Source organism: Lynx rufus, unplaced genomic scaffold, assembly GCF_022079265.1.
Source record: "Lynx rufus isolate CCGP_SWC_20201006 ecotype Redwood Valley unplaced genomic scaffold, mLynRuf1.p SCAF_26, whole genome shotgun sequence".
NCBI lineage: Eukaryota > Metazoa > Chordata > Mammalia > Carnivora > Felidae > Lynx > Lynx rufus.
Window position 1 is genome coordinate 8912007 of NW_025814841.1, and position 26622 is coordinate 8938628.

Sequence of the window (26622 nt, forward strand, 5' to 3'; positions counted from 1 at the left end):
GAAAGCGTACCAGATAAGAGGGCAGAAGACGTGGATTCCGGTTCTGCTCTGCCTTGATCAAGGGAGGGAAGTTCAGGTAAGTTGGGTAGCCCTTTTAGACCTGTTTCTTTACCTGTAGAATAAAGTCATGAATGGTGTCTAGGGACCCTTAGTACAGACACTTATTATTTTGTCTGGGTAGCACCACCCCCCATGCCACCTTTTCTACAAACTGCCCTTCCTTCTCACTTCAAATGCGTGGGACCTGTAGGAGCTGCCCATGAGTTGGAATGAGGCAGCCCCGCTCCTGGATGCCACTGGCCAGCACAGGGTGTGACCATCAGAGTCCTTTCCTGGCATCCAGGAGCTAGAACTGAGGGAAGAGAGGCTTAAACCAAGGGCAGGTACCTGTCGGGGGCTGACAGGGTGCATGCTTTCTGCCCATGGAACAGAGAGGAACGGGAGGCAGAAGGAGAAGGTGGAGAGAAAGTGGGACTGTCATTCGTTACTCTTCCACTTATTTCCACGGGGTAATATGATACGGCCCCTCCCCCTTAAAAGCTAGTTCAAATTGAATTTCGGTTACTTTCAAGCAAAAGAATCTCAAATCTTTTTACTAAGATAAAGTAAAAATTTTCCGTGTGTAAAATTTTACGGATGAGTGATTGGTGTTCCCAAAAGCAATGGGGTCCTCCCACCCCTGCCATCCCGTGGGACCGGCCTCTGTGGTGTGCTGAAGGGGAGGTGACTGTCCTGCCTCCTCCACTGGCCAGCAGCGGACGCATTTCTCAGAAGGCCTGGTAGGTTGTAACTGGGTCAAGGCCTTGTGCTCTGGGGAAGCAATCACTCATCAGCAGACTAGGTCACTGGCAAGACTGGATTTAAAAAAAATTTTTTTTAATGTTTATTTATTTTTGAGAGGCAGAGAGAGAGACAGAGTGTGAGTGGGGGAGGGCAGAGAGAGAGGGAGACACAGAATCCAAAGCAGGCTCCAGGCTCTGAGCTGTCAGCACAAAGTCCAACGCAGGGCTCAAACCCACAGACCATGAGATCATGACCTGAGCCAAAGTTGGACGCTTAACCGACTGAGCCACCCAGGACTGGATTTTTTTTTTTTTTTAACTAGGAAATATGAATGTGCATAAATGCCTATTAACAGATGCATAAATGATCGAAAGAATGGTAGGGCTGACTGGGGGTCTAGAAAGAAACAATTACTGGGTACGCAGAGTCAGCGTTTGTTGAAATCCATCTGGCCTCCCGCTTAACACCAGAGCCCCAAAGGGCTGTAATAAAAAGTGTAGACTTCGCCCAGGCTGGTGGATGAAAGGTGTGTCTTAGGAACACTATTAGAGCCTTAATTTGTGCCTGGCCTGGGCGGGGTGGGGCTGTTAGGGTAGGAACTGCCAGCCTCTAGGCTCCAAATACCAGGCTTGGCTGATACAACAGGTAGCAAGAGGTTACTTAAAATCAGCCCTGCCCAGGTTACAATGAGTCATCAGAAAGCTCAGGATAGACCTGCATTTTTCAGCGCCTAAATTCAGTGTCCTCTCTCCCTGGGTGGCAAAAATGGCAGAGCCCAGGATGTGTAGGTTTTGGTCGTCTTGTAGACAGGGCCTCAATTCACAGGCTACCTGGTCTCCAAGTTTCCCTGGTGCCCTCAGGGGTGGCCTGAGAACGGAACCTCAGCGGCCTCCGCCTTGCTGTGGCTGGTGTGGGAATTCACCCGCCGGCAGATAAAAGCCGCTGCTGTGCCCAAGTTCATGTCCACACAGGCAGTGACAGCCAGAGCCAGGTCTCCCACTCAAGGGCAGTCTGGCTCCAGAGCCTAATCTCTTCCTAGTTTGACAATAAAGGACCGGCTCTGACCACACAGGAAGACTGCCTGTCTCCTCCGACCCGATCCGCAGATAAGCAGAGCTTGTCAGCTCTGCTCGAAGCACAGGAACCCCAGCCCTCCTTCCCTCTGAAATCTTGTCCCTAGTTGCACCATGGCCTCCACTTTCCTGCCTACCCCTTCGTCAGCATTTTTCAAACGTGGGTCGTGTCTCTTGAGCAGGTTATAAAACTAAGAGAGAATCTGGACTAGTTCTTTGCTGCTGCTGCTGCTGTTACTGTTGTTTTAATGAAATGGAACAATCAAGTGAAAATATCTTTCCTTTCCTGGCTTACTGCTGTCGCCCACCGCACTCCCCTCAGTTAGCCAGGAAACTCCTATTCATCTTTCAAGTTTTTGTAGCACCTAATGGTCAAGATGTGGACACTGAGCCAGAATGCCTGGGCTCACATCTCAACACTACCACAGTGCTGTGTGACCTTGGATAAGTCATTGAACCTCTCTGGGTCTTACTTTTCCCTTCTGTAAAATGAGAATTGTAAAAGTACCTACTTCACAGGTTTCTTGTGTGAATAAAATGAATTAATGTAGGCTAATAGCTCAAAACAGTGCATGAACATATTAATGTCAATAAATGGTAATGATTAGGGGCACCTGGGTGGTTCAGTTGGTTAAGCGTCTGACTTCAGCTCAGGTCATGATCTCATGGTTCATAAGTTCCAGTCCCGCATCGGGCTCTGTGCTGACAGCTTAGAGCCTGGAGTCTGCTTTGGATTCTGTCTCCCTCTCTCTCTGCCCCTCCCCCACACATTCTCCCCCTGCCCCTCTCAAAAATAAATAAAACAGTTAAAAATTTTTAAATAAGTAAATAAATAAATGGCAATGATTATTAATATTATTATCTCCTTTTTAAAGCTCTCTAGAAGCTCCTAGGGAGACCCAGGTATTCTCTGACCAGAGTTCCCTCAGTCCCTGGTGCCTCTCCAAGGCCTCTGAGGTGCACATTTTGGAGACCCAACATCCCACTTCTCTGTGATGAGAGCATCTTTCTACCAGCCTGGAACCCTCAGGCCTGGCACGTGGAGGGTAGGGTAAGAGCTTGGGCCAGAGAAACTGCAAACTGAATCTCCGATCCTGCTATCTGAAGTTGCTTATCCTTTCTAAGCCTCAGTTTCCACTTCTGTAAGATGAGAATAATAATAGCATCTGCCACATAAGCTTGTTGTAAGTATTAAATGAAGAACATATGGAAAGTACCTAGCCCAGGACAAGCGGATTTGCTAAGTATCATATAGGTGGCAGGTGGGGACATTGAGACTCAAGTCTGCTCTTCCCCTACCCTACAAAGCTTCCTATAAATTCTGGGGTGAATGTCAACCTCAAAGTTGGTTTATTCAGCATGGCTGGACTGTGGAGGTGGCCACCAGAAAATGGTTTACTTAAGAGAGGAATTTATAACCCCTGGCGTGCAGAGGAGTGAAATGAGCAAGAGCTTCGGAAGGAGAACCCACTACCTGCTGGCTATATGTTCTCGGGGAATTCACATAAGCAGTTACTAAGGTGTGAAGGGGGGAGGGATGGTATTGTGTTGTCTCCCCCAGATTTTTGTGAGGATCAAATATAAACACAGAAGAGTAAGTGCTTTATAAATATTAGTTATTGAAATCTTTACTGCACAGTTGATAAAGAGGCCTCAGGACCTCCTCAACCTGTCAAGACGGTTGACAGGTCTGCTCAGCAGAACCCTGCCACGTGGTGGGAGAGAAACTGGTCTCCTCCGGGCAGGCAGGAGGCCTGGGTTCTTGGGCCACACCAACGAACGAATGGCATAATCCCAATATTTTCTTAAAAGCTTCCAGATTACAACAAAGTGCGGGGTGGAGGATCCAAACTGCCTTTTAATTTTGCTGCCTGACCATAAAGCACACAGAAAAGGTCCTTATTCACACAAGTCCACATCCTTAGCCTCATATCGCCTTTCCATTTCCTGATAAATCCAGAGCGCTTATAAAAGAACTCCATTGACATTTTCCAAGACAAATGAATAAACCCATCAATACTGTCACGGAACCAATTTCTTTTTTAATATTTCCAGGAAAAGGGGAACATAAATTCTGCAGAAGTCATTTAAAGTCATAAACCTTAAAATGTTTGCAGCGCGTTCTACTGGTTGAAGTTTTACCGGGCAACCTGGGCCATGGCACCCCATTGACACGGCCCTTCTGCGTGCCAGGCCAAACGGCACTTTTGAAAACTCTCCAAGAGACATTGCAGAGAAAAAGGTTCTTTTTTTCTTCATGGCATTGATTTTTTTAAGTACATCTTTTGACTTGAGAGTCAAGAAACAATGGAGTCTCTGCTTTTTGAGGTTAGTGCTCAGCAGGGGATTAAAAAAAAACAACACATCAAAACACACCATCTTTCCTCCCTGAGGCTTCAGCGGGAGGAGTGGGGGTCCCAAGGCTGTGTAAGAGTCTGAGAAAAGAGTCCTCAGAGCCCCCGCTCTTGGGGAGCTGGAGATGAGTCTGGTCCTAAGCTCATTCTCCACACATACTCATACTTTGGAACACTAGTTATTTCCAAATGGGTTTTTTCCTTTTGCTTTCCCATCAAAAAAGCATGACAGTTGGAGGGGACAGGGACAGACGGATAAGGGCAAGGTAACACCAGACACTGTTTACCAGGTCAGGAGGCACGTCTCCAGTTTCCAAGGACTAGAGAGGAGGCTGGGTGGCCCCCTGAGCCCCTGCCCTCCTGGAGGAAGAAAGGACAAGCAGCCAGCTGCAGAAGCAGGAAACTGGGGAGAGGGCAAGCGGACCTGCTATGGAAAGCTGAGGCAGGAGCCCTGGGCGCAGGTAACTGAGCGCAGGCTGGCAAGGAAGGGAGAGAGAAGCCTTGTGGAGAGGAGGGTCAGAAAGCAAGAGAGGGCAGAGGACCCCTGAAGCAGAAGGCAGCTCAAGGATGTGGGCAGGTATCCCCCTTACAGAAGGAGGGGACCAAATCTCAGCCCTCCCCGTGCACTGGGCCTCTTCGAAGAGAAAATCTCCACCACTAGCACCACCATGGGGCAATAATGCTTGGTATTCGGCCCCATCCAAGGAGACATTGTGGAATTTTTTTGCCCTCCCGTCCCCATGTCTACTCCAACTCATGAATTCTAGCTTAAGGAACGCCAGGGCAGTCCAATGTGTTGGAGAAAAGCTTTGCCCATCTGCTTGTACTCATTCTGCTGAGTTCAAACGTCCCTTCCCCAGAGGATTCTCCCTGGGCACCCTGGTCTAGGTTGGGTCCTGCCCTGAATTCTTCCTCTATGATACTGTTACAACTGCAGTTACTTACTTATCTGCATCATTACAGCCTCACTATCTGTCTCCTTGGCCAGAGTGTAACCCCAGGAGAATGCCATGTCTATCCTGGCCTTTGCTGAACACCCCTTGCCAACACAGTACCTGGGACAAGGTAGCACAGAAACAACACGGGGAGATGAAAAAAGGAATCCTCATGATTCCCCCTGGAAGAGCCCCAGAGGAGTAGGACTTACTGCACAACTTGTTCTGGAACACCGAGGTCAGCGACTCCATCTGGCTGAAGTTGGCCACCAGGAAGACGTGGTCCTCATGGGGCTCGCTCCCGATGGCCTTCAGTGTGTTGAGGTCCACCTGGCCCACACCAATGGCAAAGATCAGGATGCCCGTGTCCCGTGCCTTTGCAGCCACCTCGGCCACGGAGTCCTGCGGCCTCCCGTCGGTCACGATCATTATGACCCGCAGCACATTCTCCCTCAGAGGCCGGGCCCCCTCTGCTTCTGAGAATGCGATATTCAGGGCATACTGGATGGCCAGCCCCGTCATGGTGCCCGTGGACAGGTGCCTCATCCTCTTGACCGCACGCTCCACTTCAGACTTCCTCTTGAAGGTCTTGAGGGAGAACTCGTTCTTGACGGTGCTGCCATACTGCAGCAAGCCCACTCGGGTGACGTCAGGGCCAATGTCCAAGAATTGCAAGATGTCCACGATGAACTCCTTGACTTTTGCATAGTCGTGCGTGTTGACGCTGCGGGAGCTGTCGATGATGAAGACCAGGTCTGCCCGCTTATTCTCACAGGAGCTCTCTGGGGAAAGAGGAGAGGTCAGATCCATTAGAAGAGTGCTAAGGCCCAGGGCAGCCTGGCTGTTGTTGGAAATCCTAGGGCTGGGGGTCACCTTCCAGACCTCCAATCTCCACGGGCTTTTCTTCCCCGCCCGGGGAAGCTGTAAGGGTAAAAAAATGTGCATGACTGTGTGATCGTGAGTATTGGCTACAAAGATACTATTTATTTTTGCAAGATAAACGGACACTTCAGTTTCTAGAAAGCCATCAATACAGTTTTTAGGTGGGCACACACCTGAGTGGGGCCAAAATGATTTTATTATTTACTGCATGCCACATAAGCCTGGCTGGGTACTGCAGGGAATAGGCAATAAGCCTAGGATGGGGCCACCGTCAAGGAGCTTACGATCCACCTTGGGAACTTAACTAACGGAACAAATGAAAGAATAATTAGCGCGGTGCCGACACTAGATGTTCAGAGAACGGGGATGTTAGGGGGCTGGGGTCAAGGAGATAGGACGTGAACTGGTCTCACGCGGCGTTCGCATCCAGAGAAGGAACACGTGGAGGCAGACACGTGAACAGAAGCCTACGATGGCACGAGGGTGGTGGAAATGGAGTGAGCGGTGAAGGGCTGCTAGGAGGTGCAGAGAGGAACGGAGTTGGAGGGTAACCCCGAGCCAGCTACGAAAGGCCTGGGAAATGTGCACCTGATGCCACCGGTGATGAGCACAGTATGTTAACATCACACCATGTAACTCAGCTCACCTGTAGGGAGGTTACATAATAACAAGCCAATGAGGGTGGCAGTGGTTTGCAAGGTGGTTGATGCCGACCATTGCCGCACTGGTTGAGAGGGGGCCTCCACCTCAATGAGGGGAGCGGGTGCTGAAGCTGGAGAAGGGACTGACCGAGAGACAAAGGACACAGTTAATGGGAAAAAGGCAAATGTTAAGTCTCTCCCTCACCCCCACCATACTTGTTCCAGAAACCCCAAACAAGGAGGCTAGAAGAGGTTTGAGTCTGTGGGTGAAACTCATCACATCCTGGGAAGAGGCTGATAGGGGATGAGATGAGAGGCCTCCTCCCTCAGAGGGTGGAGGAATTTCTCCGATGTTCTGAGCTACTGCCTCCAGCCAAAGGGGGGTGCCTCCTCCCCTTCCCGGACTCTGTAGCTAAATCCAGATTTGACAGGGATTAGAAAAGGGATCCCAAATGCTTGCCCTAAATCCCAATCACCACAGCTGCAAGAAAGAGAGAGGAAGCCAAATATGAAACAGTGAACCCAGTCATCGAGATGAAAAGTGGGAAAGGCCCATGAGGTCATCCTGTCCAGGCCGGCTTGCCAGGCTGTGACTTGCCCCGAGCGCCTGCACACACACCTCGTCCACCGCGTGGCCTCACAAGTCTTCCGATCTGGGGGCAAGGAAGCACCCCCAAACCACAGCCTCCTGGCAGGAGACCAACCTTGTGCTGCACCCACACATAAAGCCGGGGCTGTGTGAATTCAAAATGTATTTCTCAAACCAGAGGCCCCAGAAACTGCCTTCAAGGACTCTGGGAGAAAGATCAATATAAAACCTGACGTTTGTGGGATGTTTTAAAATCTATTTTCCAGAGTGCATTCTTCTCTATGGTCTCATTTGATTTTCAGAACAAGCTCTTAAGGGGAAAGACTAGTGTCATATCCATTCGGATACACAAGAAAATGGAGGCACTGAAAGTTTGAAAATTCCTTATAATACAGAAAAAAAACCTATATGGAGACAATACCAACACCCACAGCATTAGGTGGTAGCTAGAACTCAAGGAACTGACGCTGGTGAAGAGCGTAGCCTTGGGTCCTGTGTGTGGGAACCCCCTTATCTGCCCACACCGCCCCCCATTTGTCTCCTGCCGGGCCCTGGCTGGGGAGAAGGCCGCTGTTCCTGCACACAGGCACCTGCCCTATGAGGCAAGGGGCTGAAATCTTGAACCCCAGGGGCTGTGTCCACCCCAAGAAGCAGCTGGAAGGGCTGCCTCTTGTAATTTTCACAAAGGTGCCGATGGTCTAGCATACAGCCCTGGGTCGGAGCCGTGGACGACAGACCCGCAGGTCCCAGGACACAAGACAAGGGCCAGGACCCAGGCTGGCCCCTCTCCAGGAGCCACCCGCACCCCACCCTTGATGTCTGAACTCACTGCAGGGAGAATGTGACCCAGTGACCTCCGCCTGCTGAGGAGAACTGCAACCAGGCTCAGACCCTGCCGTGGAGGAAGATATTAAGGAAAGCCTTCTTGGGAGGGAGAGAGGAGACAGCAGACTGGCTTCCTGAGAACTCTTCCTCGGGAGATTTTTGGAAGCAGGAGGTCCTCTGGGGTTGGGATCTTTGCTGTGGGTCTTAGTCATGGTGTCAACATCCCATCAAGCATCACAGTCAATTTAAAGGGAAGCCTGGAAGTTCCATGGGGAATTATGTGCTAAACTGGATTAGCTCCCGTCAAAACAAATGTGTAGTTTCCACAACGCCTGGGCATTTACAAAAACACCACAAAGGTTCGAAATATTGTGGGAGGTGCCAAGGGAGCTGTGGCCGTGAGCTGAAAGCCAGTCCTGGCAGCCCGAGTGACCGAGTGCTCCTCAGGAGAACTCCTCAGGTCCCTTAGGGGCTCAGGACCACACTCTTTCAGCTTGTCCCTGAGGAGGCCAGTCCGGTGGTTCTCAAACTTGAGGTGCCTCCCAATCGCCTCAAGGATTGTTCAAAACTAAGATCGGTGGGCCACACCTCCAGAATTTCTGATTCTGTAGATCTAGAGTGACACCTGAAAATCTGCATTTCTAGATAGTTCCCAGGCAAAATTGATGCTGCTGGCCCAGGGACCACACTTTGAGAACCCCTAGTTTAGGTACTAGAGGGATCTCTGGAGAAACGAAGTTCTGGCAAGTCTGGACCTCACCATCTCACTGTGAATTCCCCCAAGTGGGAAACAGTCGCATTCATCTGCCTAACCACGCAGGTGGGAACCGAGTAAGTTTTCGGTCAACATTTGCAGAGTTAAATGGAATTCTGGCTGGTGGAGCAAGGTTTCAGGTGAAAGGGATTGAGCCACAGCAGTCAGTTCAAGGAGGTGGATGAAAACCACAAAGTCGGGAAGGTCTAGAGCAAGTGTAGATTCTGCTAATAGAGACATAGATTCTAGACCCAAATCTTGCCATTTTGTGAGGAAGCATAGCCACTTTGGAACTTTGGTTCGTAGACTCATAGACTAATAAACTCTTAGAGCTGGAGGGATCGAAATAAAGTCCAAGTCACTCACTTTACAGAAGGGGAAACTGAGGCTTAGAAATGTGATTCCACCTCTGTGAGGCCTTATGGCTCGTTAGGGTCAGACCTGGAACTATACTAATGGCTCTTCCTCTACCTCATGGTGGACACCTTGGAAATTCTCAATACAGTTGGCATTACAATATGAGCTTTGTAGATGCTGGGGACATTCTGAAATATTTGCTGTGAAGAACCCCACAGCTTTTCCATGTGGGGACTGCTAAGAGGTGTTTCTAGACTCTCCTCTGTGTGTTCCCTTCACATACAGGTTCTGATAAATGACATCCCTGTGTCCCTAGCCTGGGAGAAGAGTGTGCAATCTTCCTTCTGGCCCCTCATGACAGACTTTCAACAGCACTGGATGAGGGTCTTTGGGCACATCATAAAATGTCATCCCTTGAACCACAAAGTGACAGTCTGGACCTTGTCACCAGCACTTCAGTACAGTCAGCTTGTCTTCAAAGCCCCCAAAGTTGGGGAAACTAGTGCCTCTTACCTTTGAACCTGAGCCAGGACAATTTTAAGCAACATTTCTACCCCAGCGGGATTATAGTTGCAACCTTGGAAGGATTTCCTCTCCTCAGGGTTGCAGACCCCTGACTAATCAGCCTCCCTTGCTCTGGCTAAATTCAATCACGGCCATGTAATTGTACAGTAAATATTTGGTGCCATCTGCCTGGGAAGATCAAAGCATGTTTGAGGAAGGAAAATATGTATCTATAATAAGGGTAAAATAATTTCATCCAGAGACTGAAAAGGAGCTCTGAAATGCTTAGTGATACAACAGACAGTCCTATGACCTGAGTGTAAGTCCAGCCTCTGCCACCTTCTGTCCATGTGGTCTCGCACCTCTCCTTACCCTCTCTGACCCTCACTCTCTTCTTCTGTGAAATGGTGACAATAATACCTGCCAGGGATGTTGTGAAACTCAGAAGAATATAGTAATAATTTATAGCTACTGTTTATTGAGCACTTAATGAGTACTGGGCCTTGTTCTGAATACTTTCCAGTTGTTGGCTTCTTTGTTCTTCACGAACACCTTAGGGAGTAGGTGCTGTTACTATCCCATTTTACAGGTGATGACAATGAGCCTAGAATGGCCAGATAACTAGCTCAGGGCCTCGTAGGGAAGGAGGGGAGCCAGGATCTGAACCCATTTTGTCTGCCTCTGTACCCCACGCTCTTAACCGCCAAGCAATACTCAGGAAGGATTTTATTCTTTTAGACCTGTCACCCTCAGCATACTCAAGATACACCAGGACTGCACTGGCCCTTCCTTCCCTGGAATCACAGCCTGGGAGCTATGGCTCAAACTTGCCTCCCTCCTGCCAAGGCCTTCTCTCTGCTACATGCCTATTTGTCTTTTTAAAAATTGAATAAAATGATAAAACAGATGCTTGCCTCCCTGAATAGCAGTAGCCCAGTAAATCCGGCTGCTGGTCATTTCCATTCTCATTCATCTGACAAGTGCTTGTTGAGAGATCAGTAGGAGCAAGGCCCGGGGAAACTGCAGGATGGATGTGGGTGATGGAGGGCCGAGGGAAACTGCATCCCATAAGCGTTTGGCTTATGTGAATTGTGGTATATGGGCTGGTCAAAGAAAGACAGCTGGAGAGACAGACAGACCAAGAGAAAAGACTACCATGTGAGGTGCCTGGGTGTCTCAGTTAGTTGAGTGTCCGACTTCGGCTCAGGTCATGATCTCACGGTTAGTGAGTTCAAGCCCCGCATCGGGCTCCACAATGCGGAGCCTGCTTGGGATTCTCTCTCTCTCAAATATTAATTAAAAAAAAAAAAGAAGACTACCATGTAACACAGCACCACAACCCTACCCAGTGTCATGCTCAATGAGTACATGTCCACAGATGCCTGAGACATGGCCCCTGAGGCCACCTCGTGTGGCTCTGTCACCTTGTGCCTCCTCCAGACTATGACTAGTTCTTGGGACTTACAGGTGATTTCATGGATATTTCAGAGGCAGTTTAGACTATTTTTTATCCTATGCCCCCAAAGTGACTTAACCTGCAACTCCCCTGTATTTAGCACTTGATTGGGGCACGTGCTCCTTGGCTAGGGCTGCAAAGCCCACGGTCAAGTCCCTCCGTCTCCAATTCCCTTATGAGTCAGTCGCCAGCTGCTGTATAACCCCTGCCAGACATCTGACAGTAAATGTTGATGAGCTACGGCCTCTGTGAATCCATTATGCTCTACTCACAACCTCCTAAAGAATCCCTGGGGAACATCCTGAAAACTTGATTATATTCTATTAGGGAAACACCCTGGGCTTCTTGATGGCATCTAAAACATACTTTGGACTCATTAGCAAATCATTCCCCACTTGGTAAGATTTTCCAAACATTTTTCCAAATGCTGGGGCACTCACGGGTCTCTCAACACCACCACACATGATGCCGGGAGCAACTGCGAGTAAGCCAAACTACGGAGTCAGGACCAGAAGGGACTTCTGAGTGCTGGAATGATGAGTCAAAACTAACAAGATGAAATCTAATTGGTATAAATGGTAAGCCCTGCACGTAGGGCTCAAAAACCCAAGGGTATAAACCATAGGGAAAGAACATCTGCCTGTCAGCCAGTCACGTGATAAAATCTCAAGCCAGGATGGCAAATCCCAAGCTTTGCACGCCATCCCCCTGGCTTCCCGACCTGGCACCTGTGAGACCCCTAATCAATCGCAGGCTCAGAATCAAAGTTCTGCCACAGCACAGCTCCCGGCTTGGCACCCTGAGTTCCCTCCACCTGGTGTCTGGAGGGGGCTTGGGGAATGAAACCGATTTGCCAACCAGACCCTTTGCAATTGGGCCCTTAGATCCCACCCAACCATAATGTCCCAACCTTCTTCTTCTTTTTTTTTTTAATGTTTATTTATTTCTGAGAGAGAGAGGGAGACAGAGTGCAAGTGGGGGAGGGGCAGAGACAGAGGAAGACACAGAATCCAAAGCAGGCTCCAGGCTCTGAGCTGTCAGCACAGAGCCCAACGCAGGGCTTGAACTCACGAACTGCAAGATCATGACCTGAGCTGAAGTCGGACGCCTAACCAACTGAGCCACCCAGGCGCCACCCCCCACTCCCCACCACCCCAACCTTCTCATCAATGGCTTTCCTGGCCTGAGAGAATAGAGAGACTCTCCCGCAAATGGAACTTACTCTTCTCTTTACAGCAGAACTTCCCTATAAACGAATATTTTGGTGAGTTTCATTGATCAGAATCACAATAGCTAAACCTGGCAGCTGTAAATTCTCAGGATACTCTTTCATCAAAGCAATTTCTTCCAAAGCCACCACCTAAGGGTCACTGACAGCATGATCAATCATGTTCATGGGAGAGGTGCCTGGATGGTTCAGTCGGTTGAGCGTCTGATTCTTGATTTCAGTTCAGGTCATGATCTCACAGTCCGTGGGGTCAAGCCCCACATCAGGCTTCACACTGACAGCACGGAGCCTGCTTGGGATTCTTTCTCTCCCTCTCTCTCTCTCTCTGTCCCTACCCTGCTCTCTCTCTCTCTCTCAAAATAAACAAACTTTAAAAAATAATCATGTTCATGGGAGAACGAACTAATGAAGGCTTTGGCCCAGCCCTCCCTACCCTATACCTTATCCCCTGACAATATTAGTCTGTAGTTTCCTACATCCTCTCTAGGCTGCCTCCTCAGCTTAAGACTCAACCCTGTGGGCACCTATTTCTTTTTTTTTTTTTTTTTTTTTTTTAATTTTTTTTTTCAACGTTTATTTATTTTTGGGACAGAGAGAGACAGAGCATGAACGGGGGAGGGGCAGAGAGAGAGGGAGACACAGAATCGGAAACAGGCTCCAGGCTCCGAGCCATCAGCCCAGAGCCTGACGCGGGGCTCGAACTCACGGACCGCGAGATCGTGACCTGGCTGAAGCCGGACGCTTAACCGACTGCGCCACCCAGGCGCCCCTGTGGGCACCTATTTCTGAAAACCTTTCTTTGATGCTCCCACCCCACCAGCCTAAATTAGGCCTTCCTCTGAGTCCTCGGGTACCTCCCCCAATTACCTCTGCTTGGACGTGTTCCCACCAGCATCTCACGAATGGAGCCACCCAGCCACATGCGGTATCTTCTATGAATCCCTGGTATCCACATAGTTCCAGGTATCATGCTCCATCATCTTTTTGATGCACATGTATGACTGGGAGGGGTGGAAGGACAGGGAAGAGAGAAGGTGCAGCTACTCCTCCAGGAACTGGGAGCACTGGGAGCACTCAGTGGAGATATAAGAAAGAACCCCCACAGCAGTAACCTCAATGTCTTGATGACATCAGAAACACCTGGGGTGTGGGGGCCTCTGGGTGGCTCAGTCAGTTAAGCATCTGACTCTAGACTTCGGCTCAGGTCATGATCTCATGGTTCAGGGGTTCTAGCCCTGCTTCAGGCTCTGCATTGACAAGGTGGAGCCTACTTGCTATTCCCCCCCACTCTTAAAATAAATAAATAAACTTAAAAAAGAATAAACACCTGGGGTGTGTATTTAAAATGCCGAGCTCCAGGCAGCACCCTAGACCTAGTCAGTGAATTCACCCCAGGCAGTGAATCTGACTCTCTGGGGCTAGTGCCCGGGAATCTGCACTTGTAATCCTTTCCGTTGATTCTTGAGACAAATCTGAGAGCTCCATCCCAAGGGGTATGTGAGCCAGAAAGATCATGTACCACTGAGCCAAGAGTCCAGAGGAGAAGACAGTATCAAAGGAGCCCTTTCCAAGACCGAGAGAGACCTTGTAAGTATGGCAACCATACATCCTGGATTTTCCCATGTTCTCTTCTGATGTTGGATCATGTACGTGTCAGCTATGTCCTGGCTTTCAACTAGGTTCAGAAAATAAATAAGGCAGGCACCATTATTGTCCCCAGTGCTGACCCTTAGAGTCTGAATAACAAGTCCACTGGCATGGGGCAAAAGAGTGGTGGTGGGATAAGGATTTCAAACCCACGCCAGTCTGATGCTAAGACCTGCACTGTTAGCCCCTACTTCCCAGTACGTGAAGTGATGTAAAGAGTCTCCTATGAACAGGAAAATGTCCCAGAGAAGAGCCTTACCTAACTGCAACTCCTGGTTGCCAATTAACACATTTTTCCCTCGATGAAATCTGGGGAGGACTGGAAGCAGAGACTGGATGAGCCCCGGGAGTTAAAGCTCAACTCAAGACACACTCCCCCAGGGCACATGTCTTCTTCACTCTCTACCCCGGGCCAGTGCCTTGCGGTGGGGGGCACCACTGTGCCTTAGCCCCAGGGATTCACCTGCTGCACGCATCCACGTCCAAAAGTGCCTTGTGCCTCACCTGGCAGTGCCGACACTAAGCACCATTCGCGACAATGTGCCATGATGTCATCCCACAAATACCAGACTTACTGGCCTGCAAACCCACAAAACAGCAAGACAGACCTCTGGGGTCACCACTGGGCTTTATTCATCTGTGTTTCACCACCCCCTGGCTCAGGGCTGGTAGACAGAGGGGAGAGAACTGAAGGCACTATGGGCAAAATACAGTGCTGGAGTTGTTGGTGTTGACGGGTAGAAGATGCAGTCCCTGGCCTCTGGGGGCTTACAGTCCAGGGGTTCGGTGAGACAAGCATACAGAAGCCTGTGGAATGACGCAGGGTAAGGTGAATCATTATCTGGTCATCCTAATCATGGCATAGGTTCAGCCAGAACAGCCCGTCCCTTGACCATAAAGAAGAGTCGCTAGAGACTGTAATTCTGAACAAGGAGGCACAAACAGCAAAAATATAGAGCAAATACGTGCTCTACCTCTTGGCCAACTACTGAAGAGAAGAGTAACAAGTACAGCCAGATGGAGTTGATTTCCACAGACTCCCCCCTTGGCTCCCATTCGTCCTGCTTTGAATGCCTGGTTGGGGAGGAAAGAAGATGGAAGAAGGCTGAGGGAAGGGATGTTGTGGCTGGCCAAGCCCCCATCCTGCCAGAGCCCCTCCAGTTTTTTTCTCTGCTCTGTGTGTTCTTCTTCTCCTTTTTTTTAACGTGTATTTATTTTTGAGAGAGAGAGAGAGAAAGAGAGAGAGAGCAGGAGAGGGGCAGAGAGAGAGGGAGACACAGAATCCGAAGCAGGCTCCAGGCTCTGAGCTGTCGGCACAGAGCCCAACGTGGGGCTCGAACCCACGAACCACGAGATCATGACCTGAGCCAAAGTCAGAGGCTTAACCGACTGAGCCACCCAGGGGCCCCTTGTGTTCTTTATCACAGACCTGCTTGTTCCAATGAGCTGGGTAAAAAGTCGAGCCACCACATACCAAGTGCTTCTCTCAAGAACACCGGAGATACGGTCAGAACGTCAATCCTTATTCTGTTAAGGTCTTTCCAACACCCACAAGCTGAACCAAAGGTCCCGGGCAGCAGCTGGAATTTCACTACGGCCACGTTTGCTCCGTGTCTACCTTCCCCGGCTATTACCAGGGAGAACGTCTGCAGAGCAGACGGAGACGAGTGCACTGGGAGGGATGGGTGATGGGTGCTATCTGGCTGTGGAGATGCACACTGGGAAGCTTTTGTGCAAAATATACTCTCCAACGTCACAATGAGATTTTGCTGCTGTTGTTCTTTTTTAAAGAAGGTTCTGGTGAATGAACTTGCATCTTTGGGTAGCAGTGAGGGATCCTGGATCGACACCAGCTCAAATTTCAGTCGTCCCTGCTGATTGTCATAAATTCCTTTAGGAACACAGCTCTCTCAGGCCCTCAGGGAGTGTGTACCAACGAGCCAGCAAAATGGAAAAGAAAAAAAAAAAAGGAAAAGAAAGAAAGAAAAAACATGCCACATCACACCAGTCTCCTCTAGTAGCTGTTACATGAGCTGAAAGAAAAGACATCATATGAGGTTCAACAACTGTGGTTTCCAGAACCCTGGACAATTTTCTTTGCAAAGGAGCCAAAGAGAAAGCTGCCCCGGTTTAGCCCTGGAGAAAACAGTTTCCAATGAACTGAATGAATTTCCTTGCAAGGTAAAGCAGTTTGTTAAAGTTTCACTAAAAAAAAAAAAAAAATGCCCCTCACATCTTCTCTGAGTTTGTCTTACAAACAGGCTTTCTCCCAATCGATGAAGAAAAATATAAAGAAGTCCTAAAATAATCGATGGTTTTTAAACTCACTGAGGTGACTGAATAGGTGCAGAGTGAGTTTGGTATTCTCTATCAAAATGCCTCTCGCTGTCTTTCTTCCTTTCCCAAATTGAGAAATGACTCATATCTTAACATCGTAACCTACACACACACACATACACACCCTCAAAACCCGCCCGTCCCCCCACGAGATAGCACAGAAAGTACTGAGAAAACAGTTAGGTGATTTCTTCTCTCTGCAAAGTGAAAAACAGCGTAGGCGGCTTTAAAAAAGCAGTGGGCATTTAACCCACAGGAGCGTTTTAACTTAATAAATTGAGCAATTGCCTCATCTGCTTTCTGGGAGTTTGGCAAATGGAACTCGGGAGCAGAGCAGAGAGGCCCGGGAATAGCCGTGCAGGGTCAGGCCGAACAGATAACAGCCAGGAGGAAGGGGATAGAGGCCCTGACGCGGAGTCTTGCACCCCTTTCCCTGCAAGGGGAGGGCGCAGGCACACACAGAGGGAAGGGAGAGCGGTTTCCACAGCCCTTTGCCAGCAAAGGCAAAATGGGTCTTTGGAGACACTTCTCTCATCATTCTGGTTTGGCTGAGTTATGCAAACATTATAGAGCCCCCCTCTTTGTGCTAGGCATTGAGGATACAGTATGAGAACCAATCTCAGCCTGGGAGGAGCTGACAACCTTTTAAAGAAAGACAGATTCAGAAGATTTATGAAAAACACAAGCAACTAGAGAGAGCCTGGAGGAGAGCACTGATCCCAAGATGGCGGAAAGGGAGATGCTGGAGAAGCTGATGGGTACTACATTATTTTGTAATATTATTCTATTAGTAGAGGACGAGCAGGTGTTGGTCAGGCAGAGTCGGGGTGGGCACTTTAGGCAAAGGGTCAGTGTGAGCAAAGGCCTGGAGGTCGGAACAGGGTAGGGGGCTCACGTGCATGGGTAACCACAGGGGGTGTGGTATGGCTGGGTCTTGAAGGGCACCATGGAGGATGACAGGGCCAGGTAGGGAGGGCTGCGTGCACCTCCTATTAAGAAGTTTGGACTTTACGGGGTGCCTGGCTGGCTCAGTCAGCACAGCATATGACTCTTGATCTCAGGGTCATGAGTTTAATCCCACATCGGGCATCGAGTTGCTTAAAAAAAAAAGAAGAAGAAGTTTGGACTTCGCTAAGGAGCCAATGGGGAACCACTGTGTTCCATCCTCCTCTGGGGGACATTCTAGGGGCTCCTGACTCAGCCCAGACATCACTCTTCTCCATCCCTGGCCCAACCCAGAACCAGTCTCTCCAAGCCCACCCTCCCACCCCTTGCTTTCCCTTCAAGACCCCAGCCTGGTGTCAGATGTAAATTAATATCTTCTATGTATAAACTAATGGAGAAGGCACCAGAGAGAATTTTAAGACAGTTCCCTCATCTTTAGGAGTTGAGTTTCTGCCCCGTTGGTATCTAACCCTGGAGCGAGTCTGCCTGAAGGACTTTCAGGGGTGGAGCAGACAGCTTAGGTCGGCAACCGGACCCTCCCAACGCCTCTCTCTTCCGTGCCCACTCCCGTACCTCTGTTGCTCGCCCCAGTTAGTTCAGATGTCACCTGAAATCACCGCTGATGGAACGTCAGTTGGCACTCAGCACGAAGTGCTACCTCTTTCAGGAATCTTCCAATAGCGCAGAAGCAAGAACGACAAGAGCCATACTTCCCAGACCCCGGGGCAGCTAGGGCTCTGGGTAACAGGTACCACCAATTAGATATCCTCACAAAGGAGGAAGCAAGGTGGAGTCTGTTTCTGCTGGCAAGAAAGGTTGTAGAAAGACAGGCTTGGTGTTCTAGTATCTGCTCACCAGCTTCTTGGATGCAGTTATGGTGACAGGAGCATTCTAATCCCAGCAATGAATTCTTGTGTGACGGACCCAATTCCCACTTCTCCAGTCTTTCCAACAATTATGTAAGTACCTCATTCCCAGTATGAAATCCCTTTATTTATTTTTTTTAATTTTTTTTTCAACGTTTATTTATTTTTGGGACAGAGAGACAGAGCATGAACGGGGGAGGGGCAGAGAGAGAGGGAGACACAGAATCGGAAACAGGCTCCAGGCTCTGAGCCATCAGCCCAGAGCCTGACGCGGGGCTCGAACTCACGGACCGCGAGATCGTGACCTGGCTGAAGTCGGACGCTTAACCGACTGCGCCACCCAGGCGCCCCCCTTTATTTTTTTTAAGTTTATTTATTTATTTTGAGAGAGACAGAGACAGCGTGAGTAGGGGAGGGGCAGAGAGAGAGAGACAGAATCCCAAGCAGGCTTCGCACCATCAGCGCACAGCCCGATGTGGGGCTTGAACCCATGAAACCGTGACATCATGACCTGAGGCAAGACCTAGAGTCGGATTCTTAAACCGCTGAGCCACCCAGGCGCCCCTGAAATCCCTCTCTCTTTACAATACCTAGACAGCTTTGTTTCCCGCATTGGCCCTGGTGGTCCCCTCAACTCCTCAACATATCTGCATTTTGCCACCACGCTCATCCGCAGTGGGTTCCTACTGAGAGCTCCAAACACACTGAAACAAACAAACAAAAATACTACTGGGCATGTTCAGTCCTCTTCACAAAGCTCACCTGAAGGCCTAGTGCCTCCAAGCTTTGTGAAAGTGGGGCCAACTCTCCTCCCCTCCCTGAAACCTCTGCAAGCCTCCCCCACCCTTCTCGCCACAGTGACTCCCCCAGGCACTTAGATCGTTCTCATTCTCCAACTCATTTGGAAACTGTCCTCTCTCCACTTTGATACGATGCTTCATTTCCTCCATCCTTACTCATCTTGGCGTAGGTCTCCACTCCCTAAAATATACCGAGACCATGGGTTACACAAAAGGACAACTACCGAGCCTGCTATTTGCTTCCTCGTCACTCATAGCACTTGGGTGAGTGCTCGGCTCCAGCTGCTGTACTTGACTCCATTAAGCTTAACGCCCTATGTTGGGGTTGCCATGGAAGCCAGAAATAACATTTCAAGCATCCCTCACAGCCTTGGTGACTTTGGTTTCTAGGCTGTTCTACAAATAGTCTTTCTTGCAGCTGATCATTAAAATGAAGATCAGCTAATAAGACAGCATGTTTAATGAACTAAAGTGGTATTTGTTACCGACCTGATAATCACAAAGTATTTAGGATGTGCAAACTTTAAGACCCAAAGGGACCTTCAAGACAGGATTCACTGTCCCTATTTTACAAGCAGCGAATGTAGATCATGCGGTGTAATGGTAGGGCAGCCTCCTGACTCTCAGGCCACCCATGTGCCCCACCTAACACACATTCCCCATCCTGGGCAAGTTACTTGCTCTAACTTCAGTCTCCTCTTCTGTAAGATGGGGACAATGACTGTACCTACCTCATAGGGTTGTCATGAGGATTAAGTAAGTGAATGTGTGTAAAACATGTAGAATGGTGCCTGGCACAAAGTGAGAGTCAAAAAAAATCACTTATTGTGGTTATTATGATTATTATTATCCCCACCTGGTATTATATTGAAGGCTATAGGGAGGCAACACGGCATAGCACAAAAAACAGCAGACTGGGAGTCCAGTGGTCCATGTTCTGATCCCTACTCTGCCACATTAGCTACATAATCTCCTTCTTTTGGGGAGGGGGGTGGGGCATGTCACTTTGATCGCTAGGGTTGGACTAAATGATGTCTCAGTTCCTTTCCAGTTCTAGTACACCACAGTGTGAAAGAAATTAAGTTAGGTAGGGCTGTTCCTTGACCTTTATAAATGGTTATATCCATATCTACAATGATAGCTAATGTTTACTGAGCAATGGTTATATATCAACACAATGCTAAATGTTGTACATGTATTAACTCCTCACTTTTTGCAACAACCTGTTGTCTGCATTTAACGGGTGGGAAACTGAGACACAGAGAGTTTAGAGTAAGGTCACACTGGTAGTAAGCGGTCGAGCCAGGATTCAAATCCGGGAAACTGAGTCTAGAACTCATACTCTTCAGGATTAACCTACAAGAAACGACAAACTTCCACACACAACTAGACAAGGGTGCGATCTGCATGACTTTATATGACATGAATGTTCCCTAGTTGTAACTGTAGGATACCCTGCCGGCTGTATCCATAAATTCCCAGCAACTGGCACTGTTCAAGAAGGTTTTGGGAAACTTGCCACAGAATAAAATAATTCTTAGTTCTTCATTACACTCCAGAGATGATCACCTCCACCAACATCCCTCACCTGGATGATGACATTAACTTCCCAACTGGCATTTGCCTTTGCCCTTCTACAGACTGTTCTCAATCCAGCAGCCAGAGTGATTCTTTAAACACAAGGGAAATCACCTCACTCCTTTGTTTAAAACCCTTCTACGGTTCCCATCTGTCTGAGAGAAAAGCCAAAGTCCTAACCATGGCTCCCAAAGGCCCACATGTTACTTCTCTAAGCCACACTACACTGGCATTGCTATTTCTAAACACTTCAGGCATGCTTTTACCTGCTGTTCCCTCAGCCTGAACATTCTGGATTCAGTGACTTGCCACCCCCCCACCACCTTTGGGGGCGTGTAGAAAGCGCCCCCTCTCAGTGAAGCCTTCCCTTTCATGATCTAAAATTCCCCACCCCCATCCCAGCCAGCACTCCTAACCCTCTTTCTGGCTTTATTTTTCTCCATAGCATTTATCAACTTCTCTCATATATATTTTACTTATTTATTTTTGATTGTCTGTTTCTTCTATTAGAATACATGATCCATGAGATCAAGGATTTTTGCCTATTTTGTTCCCAGCAGTGTTCCCAACGCCCCCATCACTAAGTGACTCAACAGCTATTTGTTAGATGAATGAAGGAACAGGCACATATCTGGGGTCCTGTGACACGAGAAAACAGCATCAGACCGTGACTTGAAGAAGGTTGCTTACAACTTTCTTCTCACCTCTCAAAGGTTATTCCTGGAAAAAAAGACTCGAAGCAGCATGCCTGGATATTTATATTTCTAAACTTCTACAGAAACAAGATTAAATCTACTCTTGCATGAGAGAACCTCTAAGAATACAATAGATAACAAGGGCAAAAATAAGCATATATTACTTCCATAACAAAAAATGTTTTAAAAAGTGTTTAAAGGCTGGAGATGCACATTTACTCTAGCTCTTGAGGCAAAACCAGTACCAGAGAACGGAAGTTACAGGATCAATCTCGGCATGCTATAGGATACGGACAATATGTATGGATTTCAGCCAGCTGTGTTTCAAGATTCCTAGAAAAATTCATAAAGCATTTACTATACAAGTTTTAAATTGCATTAAACACATTTAAATTGCATTTAACACATTTCCATTTATCATACAAGCCTTAAATTTGCAAAAAAAAAAACAGTAATAAAATTTAAGGCTTTGACATTCTTTTTTAGTTTTTTTTAACATGCACCAACCATTTGGGTAATTTTTTTTCTTGTGCTCTCTCTCATCTGTCACCTTAATTACTACTTCCTTCCTTCCATTTTGTGTGCTTTCAAGAAAATGGCTTACCACAGTAGAGTGGACAACACTAGAGGTTGACGACTTAAAATTCATTCCTCTCCTTGACCCCTTCCTACTCCCTTGCCTAAGATTTCAAGCAGAAAAGAGGTGCCCATGAGCTCCATGAGGGCAGACCCCACCCCACCAGGAAGGATTCTTTACTGAACCAAGCCAGTCATGGTTATCTTACTCTCCAGACTAGGTCGTTGGAGTGGGCATTCAATCCAGTTTGAGCCAGTGAGGAGTAAGGGAAACTCTACTGAAATTTCCAGAAAAGGTTCTGGTCTCTGACAAAAGGAATGAACCGAGGAATGTAAAAGTCCTCTTTATTCTCTTCCTGACTTGACCATGATCATGGAAAAAAGTGATGTTTGGAGCTACGGCAATCACCTTGTGACTACAAGGCAAAAGGCCAAGGAAGGAAAGCCAATCTCCTGGGACAACACATCTAAAAGCTAGAAAGAACTCTGGCCTCAATGACAAAACAGAGCTGCTGCCACCAGCTGGGAATCACTGACCTCCAAACTTCTTGTGAGATATTTAAATCTCTTTTCATAAAACCACTGTTAGCTTAAGCCAACTGCAATTTACCTACTACCCAGAGAATTCACTACTGATACCGAGCTTGCTACAGAATAGCTGCTCAATAAAAATGTATTCTATGTATGAAGGGATGGATCTGATGGTACAAATTTTGCCATTTGAAAAAATAAAATTTATTAGACTATTTTGCTAAGTATGCCTATTTTCTAAAATACTCATGTAGTCAATTCAGTAGAGATTCTTCTCTAAGACCAATATCTGATTTAAGGTTTAAAATGGTTAAAAATGCTATTTTATATGTCAGTAGATGCTCAAATAAATAAATACAAATTAGTAATACTAATAATATTAATAAATGTCATCTCTCATTCATACATTCATTCATTCATTCATTCATTCATTCAGTACATGTTTAGTGGGAGGCTACTAGGCCAGATGCCTTAGACCCAGAGATGAAAAGACCTAATTCCTAGATTTAAAGATGTGACCGTAGAGTGGGATCTGTTAATTCCATTTTGCAATGCACAAAGTGTTTTTTAATAATAAATTTTAAAATTGACAATAACAGCAATGAGCATTTACTGAATGTTTACTCTGTGCCAGTCTCCATGCTAGCCATTTGTCTGCATGGTCATTCCCACTTCTTATCATCCCCATTTTACAAGTGAGACAACTGGAGGTTAGGGTGGTTTTGTTACTTATTCATGGTCACACAGTGGAAAGCCAGAATTCACATTTAATAAAAGTTAGCTACTGTTATTTTTAACACCAACTGACAAGAGTGGTAGCAGGTGTGGGAAGATTCAAGAGCCACAGTTGACTGCAAGCTCGTAAGAAAATGGCACAAGGAGATTATCAGGAAAAAGGAAGCCATCTCAGGCTGTCTCTGCAGAGCTAGAGGCTCCTGATCCAGGAGTGACAGTTCAGGACACCATTCTGTATTTAAAGGAAACATAGGCAGGGTTATTTCTCCCTCCTGAGCTTTAACCTGTAAACCAAACTAGCAGTTGAGCATCTCCAAGGGATGTCCCTTTGGATGCCCCTTAGACACTCCAACTGAACATGGAATTTGATCTCACACAAGGTACTCAATGTTTGTTGAGTGAATAAAAATTTAGTTGCTGTGGTTGTGTGTGGTAGTTTTAGGTTACAGCGGTTCGCATTCAAGGATTATGTCTGTCTCGCCTGTGTCTGGGGCTGGCCTCAGCTTCAGTGGCTGGTTGGTTTATGGCTTGGTTCCAGCCCTGACTCAGTCTGACCACTGGCTGGGGCAAATGTCTACATGAGAAGAGACCATATGGCAGGAGGAGAAAAGAGCTCCCCTGAGCCCTGGGAGACTTGGTCTTAAGTCATAGGTGCTGCCGGTGAATCACTTCATCTCTGGGCTTTGGTTCCCTCATCCTAGTTCTTAACCTTTATTTGTACCAAGAACTTCCATGGCAGTCTGGTGAAGCCCATGATCCCTTCTCGGAATAAACTTGTTAAATGCCTAACATAAAATGCAACACCCACTAGGATGGCTACTATTTAAAAAACGCAGTATACCAAGCGTTGGTAAAAATACAGAAAACTTGGAACCCTTGTGCATTGCTGGTGGGAATGTAAAATGGTGCAGCCACTGTGGAATACAGTTTGGCAGTTCTTCAAAAAGTTAAACAGAGAATTACCATATTTCTCAGCAATGTTATCCTTGGTATATATCCAAGAAAAATTGAAAGCAGAAGCTCAAATGGATACTCGCATGCCAATGATCATAGCAGCATTACTCATAGTAACCAAAAGGTAGAAACAACCCACGTCCATCAACAGACAAATGGATAAACAAAATGGGTATCTATATCTATATCTATATCTATATCTATATCTATATCTATATCTATATCTATATCTATAGATAGATATATGTATAATGGATACCTATCTATCTATATATATAATGGAATACTATTGAGCCATCAAAATGTTTGGATACATGCTACAACACAGATGAACTTAAAAACATTATACTTAGTGAAAAAAGTCAGACACAAAAGCATGAAAATTATAACCCTCCACTTATATGAGGTATCTAGAATAAGCAAGTTCACAGAGACAGGAAGTAAAAAAGAAGTCACTTGGGAAAGGGAGTCACTTCTTAATGGGTACTTTCTGATTGGGATGATGAAAAGTTCTGGACAGTGATGCTGGTTGCATAACAATGGGAATATACTCACTGAATTGTACACTTCAAAAGGGTTTAAGATGTTTAATCTTATATATACCTATTACCACAATAAACAAACGGATGAATAAATGCAATGGCTAAGAAAGAGGTCAAGTATTTGAACTACAGTTATCAAGATATTTTAAAAGCTGGAGATATAGTAACAAATGTACTTTTTTTTTATCAGAAATATTTATTTATTTATATGGTGCACTTAATAGGGTACTATTGCTATTGACATTTCTTTTTCTTTTTTTCCCCAATATATGAAGTTTATTGTCAAATTGGTTTCCACACAACACCCAGTGCTCATCCCAAAAGGTGCCCTCAATACCCATCACCCACCCTCCCCTCCCTCCCACCCCCCATCAACCCTCAGTTTGGTCTCAGTTTTTAAGAGTCTCTTATGCTTTGGCTCTCTCCCACTCTAACCTCTTTTTTTTTTTTTTCCTTCCCCTTCCCCATGGGTTTCTGTTAAGTTTCTCAGGATCCACATAAGAGTGAAACCATATGGTATCTGTCTTTCTCTGTATGGCTTATTTCACTTAGCATCACACTCTCCAGTTCCATCCACATTACTACAAAGGGCCATATTTCATTCTTACTCATTGCCATGTAGTACTCCATTGCGTATATAAACCACAATTTCTTTATCCATTCATCAGTGGATGGACATTTAGTCTCTTTCCATAATTTGGCTATTGTTGAGAGTGCTGCTATAAACATTGGGGTACAAGTGCTCCTATGCATCAGTACTCCTGTATCCCTTGGGTAAATTCCTAGCAGTGCTATTGCTGGGTCATAGGGTAGGTCTATTTTTAATTTTCTGAGGAACCTCCACACTGTTTTCCAGAGTGGCTGCACCAATTTGCATTCCAACCAACAGTGCAAGAGGGTTCCCGTTTCTCCACATCCTCTCCAGCAACTATAGTCTCTTGATTTGTTCATTTTGGCCACTCTGACTGGCGTGAGGTGATACCTGAGTGTGGTTTTGATTTGTATTTCCCTGATGAGGAGCGACGTTGAGCATCTTTTCATGTGCCTGTTGGCCATCCGGTTGTCTTCTTTGGAGAAGTGTCTATTCATGTTTTCTGCCCATTTCTTCACTGGGTTATTTGTTTTTCGGGTGTGGAGTTTGGTGAGCTCTTTATAGATTTTGGATACTAGCCCTTTGTCTGATATGTCATTTGCAAATATCTTTTCCCATTCCGTTGGTTGCCTTTTAGTTTTGTTGGTTGTTTCCTTTGCTGTGCAGAAGCTTTTTATCTTCATAAGGTCCCAGTAGTTCATTTTTGCTTTTAATTCCCTTGCCTTTGGGGATGTGTCAAGTAAGAGATTGCTACGGCTGAGGTCAGAGAGGTCTTTTCCTGCTTTCTCCTCTAGGGTTTTAATGGTTTCCTGTCTCACATTCAGGTCCTTTATCCATACAAATGTACTTTAAAACAATTAAATAACAAGGACAAAAGGTGGGCCCACTAACTCATATATCTCAAAGTAGCAATTCATATCAACCGTATTTTGAATTATCTCTGACAACTATAATGTGTCATGAAAATATCTGTGGTCTCTGTTGGTGATACAGTAATGCTACTATTCCTGTGGTTTGTGGTTTTACAATCATAATAGAAGGAAATGCTCAATTGCAGTTAAGAGGTTAGTGAGAAAGCATGTAATTTTTTTCCCCATCCAAAGTAGGGACCCATTGAAGTCTATCCAAAGGCTCTGTGGTGGTCCATGCCCCACCTGCCCACCCATTAAACACCTGTCAACTACATGATCTCTAAACTCTCTTCTAGATAAACTGGCATGATCTACGAGTGACTTCAGCTTCATCTACATGTCACAAATAAGTTAATATCTCTGACCAGATTTGTCCTTATCTGTAGCTGGGAACTGTGGTAAAATCTACCTCTCAAGGGCTATGTGAGGGAAAGAGAGAAAAGTTTCCAAAACTGTAAAGCCCTCTTATAAGTGCTAGGTGTTATCAGGGAAACCTAAGAGTCAATAGAGACATCTTCCCCCCGACCCCACC

At 46.9% G+C, this 26622-nt stretch overlaps 1 protein-coding gene across 3 annotated transcripts in view; it reads right to left on the reverse strand.

Moving 5' to 3' along the window:
- The window catches only part of MATN2 (matrilin 2), a 121068-nt gene that overhangs the window by 81831 nt on the left and 12615 nt on the right, over positions 1–26622 (reverse strand). For all 3 annotated transcript variants that reach the window (XM_047088966.1, XM_047088965.1, XM_047088964.1), the window contains exon 2: positions 5358–5927. In XM_047088966.1, the coding sequence (XP_046944922.1) occupies positions 5358–5927 (570 nt within the window). The remainder of the gene's footprint in view (positions 1–5357; positions 5928–26622) is intronic.